General features: G+C 40.9%; 1 protein-coding gene across 1 annotated transcript; it reads left to right on the top strand.

Annotated features, from left to right (window-relative positions):
• The first annotated feature begins 1570 nt into the window (after nt 1-1570).
• Nucleotides 1571-6027, top strand: zgc:55558. Its single transcript, XM_038697531.1, has 5 exons — nt 1571-1870; nt 2099-2211; nt 3441-3619; nt 4013-4172; nt 4333-6027. Exons 2-5 carry the CDS (start codon nt 2101-2103, stop codon nt 4444-4446), a joined length of 564 nt encoding a protein of 187 aa, XP_038553459.1. The 5' UTR covers nt 1571-1870; nt 2099-2100; the 3' UTR covers nt 4447-6027.
• The last annotated feature ends 173 nt before the right edge of the window (nt 6028-6200 follow it).

Raw genomic sequence — 6200 nt, 5'->3', positions numbered from 1 at the left:
ATTAAAAGACACTAACACCATGCATAGCAGCACATCATAGAACAGTACAGCAAAGATAAGAACAGCTTAGAACGGAAGAAGCACAAGCAATCATAGAGTTATCAAAAATAAACAACAGAAAGGACATATAAACATACACACACACACATATACATATAGGTATATGTATATACAAAGATACTCATACATAAACAACCTTAATTATAGGCTTAATACACATCCACAACACATGGAGCAACATCAGCACCAATGTGTGTCTATGTCTGGCAACCCCACCCTTTGAATGTCCTATATTCACTTGCTCCACTCTGTCAGAAGGGTCCATCTGTAGTATGCAGACCCCTCTCCAATATGTTCACCAGTTAATTAGTCATCAACTAAAAAGAGCCGCCTGCTGCCAAGTGAGTGTGAACTATAACAGTAACTTTACTTATTGTCTTTACCACAACAATAATTAAAAACACTACAAAACTCTTAGAACTGACAGGAACTGCAAAGGCAGGTTCATTAATATGAGCAAACCTTTCACTTAGTAGTCATGTGATCCACTGTTATTATACAAATATTGCTTATAACCTTTTTAAATAATACGACTATCAGCACTACTAATATTACTGTTGTTATTTATAATAATCATACTATTACTGACTTGACCCATAAAAGCTTGTACTGTCATCACAATAAGGCTGCGCAATAGCCTTAATAGCTTTAATTTTAGTGTTTTAGTCCCTCTCTGTGACCACTAGAGGGCATTGAACACAAACTCATGATTTTAAATACACCATAGACTGCATAAAAACTCAGGTTAACCGTCAACTGCTTCGGCTTTGATAAGAACATCTCCAGAGGGGTAAACTGATCCCTTTGTTAGAACAGCTCCTAAATAATACATTTATTACCAAAATTAATATTCCTATCAGTATAAACGTTATTAATAACAATACGATGGTTACTTCGTTAATATAATAAGAGCAATATCATAATGATTATTACTATACTGATTGCCATTGCGCACTAGCCATGAACATAGTGTTGTAGTTCTGTGCTGTGACCACTGGAAGGCAGTGAACACTCACTCTAACTACACCCAGGTCTCATGTGAGCTACAGTGTAGCGACAAGGAAGACACAACACCATACCAACACTTCCGGTAAAATGTTTCAAAATAAAATAATTAGAAGAGACCGGTGTCTTACTATAAATGAATGTGGGCAAACATTCACAAAGTATTTATTGCAGAGTATATTAGACTATGATGCAGAAGTTCATATTGTTTTGAACTGCTTGATGATACAGACTTAATTAGTACTGACATGAGTATGAATACTAAGTACCCTTAGTGATCGGAATTGCCCACTGAAGGGAGTTGAGAAGAAACATCTGTGAGAGAAAGAAGTTAGCCGGAAGGCCACGCCCAATTAGGGCTACTCCTGTTCGTGAATGGACAGATTTGCTAGCTATAGGCGGGGTTATGAGCTGAAACTCCACTGTGATTGGATCGTTGCGACGTCTGTCTGTCTGCTGCCCGCTCATTGGTTGTTTGACGAGGGGATTAACGTGAAATCGCTCTGCTTTACTATGAACCTCAATGGAGACTGTATAGGAACTTGCGCGAATGCAGGCTTTTAATTTATAACACGAAGTTAGGTTTTTACTAGCAGCACCACCACCAGATCTGTGGTTCACAATTTGACAGATAATTTCAAGTCTTAAAAACAAGAAGCGGGCAGACCTTGAAGTTTGTCTACAAGTGTTTTGAATGAGGAACTCGTCTCAGGCTAACGTTATGTAGCAAGCTAATCTCAATCATCCATTCGTAAACTCAGCGATCGCTTCACAATCTGTTCCAACTGTTACAGCTCACACAAAGGTAAGTGCGTTTAAACACTTCCCACTTTTACCACCGGCACTCCTTCATGGGAGTGATATGAAAGACTTACCGTAGAGACAACTTACGTCAACGGATAGTAAATCTGGGTCACTCTCTTCGCCATGTCGGTGCAGAGAGGAAGAGGGCAAAATCAACCGGTTTGATTTGAGCACGTTCACCTGCTACTCGGCTCTTCCGAAGCTACATCGCTGTCTCAATCCTTTCCAGGCATGACCGAGTACAAACTTGTGGTGGTCGGGGCAGGAGGTGTGGGGAAGAGCGCGCTCACCATCCAGCTCATCCAGAACCACTTCGTTGATGAGTATGATCCAACCATCGAGGTGAGAAACAGACCATTTAGACACACTGTCCACGGTCATGTTTGCTGTGTTCAGTGGTAATATAGCCGAAAGTGGTTCACATTTTGACAGATAAAGAAGTAGTAAATCTGGCTTTTATGGTTTCGATGAGTGGGCATTAATGCACAGGATGTTTGGGGCAGAAGATCATTTGCAATTTAATGTGATATTTAACCTGTCGTGTTAATCCCCTCAAATGTTTCACCTGTGCAACAGTGTGTTGGTGTCTTTATATGGGCTGTGCACTTGCATGTGCATGACACAATAAGTAACTAGCTAACTTAAGTGTAGCCCTACAGAAATGTGACCTTATAGTCCTCCATTAAAAGCATTAGCAAGAAAATGTACTTAAATATCAAACGTATTCATTCTGCAGCAGAATGGCCCTGTCATACTATTATATATTATATTATAGGATTATTATTACTCATCCTTAAAACTATTAGAAGCAGTTTAATGTTAGCTGGTCGAAGCTCATTTCATCATATTTTATGAACTAATATATGTTTTGTATCTGAAAATCTTTGCCTGCAAACTAAATAGTAACAATAGCTGTCCAATAAATGCAGCGGGTTAAAACATCAGTAAGCATAGCGGTACACTATAAAACACAATATTTGCTGTCACAGATCTACAGCACCATCAGCCAGAAACCTGTGAAAATCTGCCAGAGCCCTCTAAAAGTTGATTTAAAATTGTACTTAGTGAAGAGCCAACCTGGGCTCGAAATGTTGTACTCTTTCTAAACTAATTAAACAAAGGGAGCTTTCTGCAGTGTTGCGAGTCCTTGTGAAACAGATAATACCTGGTTAAACCCCATTACAGCAAACGGCTCTCCTGTAAACCCTCATTAGAGTCAAATAATTTCCACTAACAGAAATCAAAGCTTTTAATTCTGCCACATCATCTCTTTGGTCTCTAACATTGTTGCCTTAAAAACCACAAGCTGGTTGTAAATCTCTACTCTCAGGTGGTGTTGAATATGTCAAGCTGTCAGTAACATAATTTCATAGTTAATGTTTAAGAAATATTCAGGTTTCTGCAAGTTCACCACAAAACATTCTGTTCTGCAAGGTCTTGTTGCTACAAGACACAGCAGCATGAAAAACAACAAAACAACACAGGGATTAATATGATGCAATCCACTGTCGGATTTCTTGGCAGACGTGTGTGGTACTGCCTATGTGATCATGTCAGTGCTGTGTTTACAGGACTCGTACAGAAAACAGGTGGTGATTGATGGAGAGACGTGTCTGTTGGACATCCTGGACACGGCAGGTCAGGAGGAGTACAGCGCCATGCGGGATCAGTACATGAGGACAGGGGAGGGCTTCCTCTGTGTGTTTGCCATCAACAACATCAAGTCCTTCGAGGACGTTCACCTCTACAGGTACAAGATGTGGCCCGTGGCCTGCCGTGCACACACCACCACGGACTGGCACCAATATTAAAACACAGCTGGAGGAAGAAGTCGAAACAAGTTGAAGGACTAATGGTCCACTTCAACAGTGTGTAATACAGCTGTGTATAGAGTACAGTGCGGGTTCAGACTGTCTAGCACCACAAAGGCTACTTCCTGGTTAGCAGGAACTGCACTAATTATCTCTAAGCCATATCTGAGTGTGGTTAGAAGTTCTGTGTGGCCGTTTGTACACTAGAAAACTGAAGTGTTGCAAAGACCTCTCCTGCAGTGTAAAAATGAGTGATAGCATTATTCTGTTTGCAAAGTATCAACTCAGTCCTTCTGCTAACTTGTTGGTGTTGCCTTGTGCCTCTTCCTCAGAGAGCAGATCAACAGGGTGAAGGACAGTGACAGCGTCCCCATGGTGCTGGTGGGGAACAAGAGCGACCTGGGTACCCGCACGGTGGAGACGCGGCAGGCGCAGGAGCTTGCACGAAGCTATGGGGTGCCGTTTGTCGAGACCTCTGCCAAAACCAGACAGGTACGCAGCAAAGACCGTAACACGTGCATTTAGTTTGCACTGATGCATTCATGGGCCTAGAGTACCTTCTGCAAATAAAGACATAAATAAAAAATATATATCAGTAAACAAACTTTAATCTCAACATTGTGTGTGACATTTTTCTGTCTCTGTCTTGCAGGGCGTGGAGGAGGCTTTCTATTCACTAGTGCGGGAGATTAGAAGATATAAAGAGACCAACCGTAGCAACAAGAAGAGCAAGAAGAACACTCAGAGACGTTGCATAATACTATAGCAAACCACACACACACAAGCATCCCGTACTTGTTTCATGCTCCTCTTCACACACTGCACCTCCTCTGTCACGGTGAAGACGTCTAGCACAGCTCCGGGGACAGGGAAGCAGACGTGGCAAAATCCATTTTCTACTGCTGTCAGTTTCCACTGAAAAGTATGCGACCACAAGATTGTGCATTCATCCATCCACTGTGCAGTGTTCAGTTAACGCTGTGAATTCATTTGATTTTTGTTTTGATGATCTAGAAACATCTCGAAACTGCAGTTTTAAGTTGAGTTTATATTTTCTTTAACTTTTTCTGTGGTAGAAAGACGAAACTAAATGAGAATTTAATTCTCTTTTTTCTAGTTGTCATTTTCCGGCCAGTGTTTTTACACTCAGCTCCTGTTGACTATTCAGGGGTCGAGGGTTCACAGTGGTGCTTCACTGCACTTTGCACTGTTACGTCTCCAAAAATATTTTAGTACTCAACAAATCGTTTAGCGTGGTGAAATTGAAATGAAGTCCAGCAAATAAAATGAAAACGGTGTCATATTGACGAGGATACTGTTTTACTGTGAAAACATTTTGCTTCCAGACAGATTACTTTTTAATAGGTTAGTGTGTCCTCCGGGCTTGAAACAGAAGTATCTGCTTTTTTATTTTTCTCCGTATGTCCATATTTCAGTGGAACAGCTGTCTTAAGATAGGCCCCCCACAGCAACAAAGCCTTAGAGTTGTGTTCCAGCCTCCGAGGTGCACTTTATTAATTTCCTGTTATGTTTATTGTAGAATTTGGGATTAGTTGGTGCCATTTTAAAAGTTTACTCAGGAATATAGTGTTTTGAGGAACTGAGGAATAACAAGGCCAAGAGCTGTTTCAAATGATTGGTTGAGATGTGATGCCTGTGCCCTTCACTTCACACCATCATTAACTTGTTTGAAGTGTCCACCCTGCTTTTCGTTCCACACAGTCACACTGTACTCCAAAGTCCACTTTTAATGCAATTTATAGGTCAGTCCCAGTGTCAGGTCACTCTGTCCAGGCACTGTTTACGCTCCAGCACACTGCACCAGAGTATGTAGCATGTACAAACATCTCTGTGGTACACATTAAAACCGCACTGATGCTGCAGCCAGTGGTTTAATCGGTGGGAAATCTCCAGAGCTCGGACACAGCAGCAGTTATCTGATCATAGGGCTTTTTTTTAAGCAGTGTTTGTCTTCTTTGATAATTACATCACCCTAAGTGTAATGGATTGTTATATTTCTGTTTTTGTAGCATTACAACAGCTTTCCCCTACATTTGTATTAAGAACCTGCCACCCATATATTTGCTAAAGTTATATCAGTGTTCAATGAGCTAACTCTAGATGCATCCGGCTAATAGGTGATTCCATACATGAAGGATTACCACTGTGTGATGGTGTCAAACCGGCAGCTTCCAAATGCCCGTCTCATGATCTGGACTTCATGTAGTTACATTGTTAAAATATAGAGCAACTCAAAAAATATACTTGAGCCAAACAAGTCTCTGACTGACAGCTGAATTTTTAATGCACTCTGCTGTAAAGAACAAGTAAATGTCTTAAACCTTTATTGTCTTGTCCGTTTTGTTTATCCAAGATGGATCTTTACTGGTATAGTTTAAGAGATTTCAAACACAAACCCGGTGAAGAATGTGGTGTGTTGATAATACAGACCTCAAAAGTGCCATCAAAAGTTTTGTTCTGAAGTACCAAATCAGTGGCGAGGAAGAGCTGTGGTTTGAG

This window comes from Micropterus salmoides, unplaced genomic scaffold (assembly GCF_014851395.1).
Source record: "Micropterus salmoides isolate LMB-PRFRI ecotype aquatic unplaced genomic scaffold, ASM1485139v1 Ms_hic_scaffold_10, whole genome shotgun sequence".
NCBI classification, from domain to species: domain Eukaryota; kingdom Metazoa; phylum Chordata; class Actinopteri; order Centrarchiformes; family Centrarchidae; genus Micropterus; species Micropterus salmoides.
This window is presented reverse-complemented; position numbering and strand designations above follow the sequence as displayed.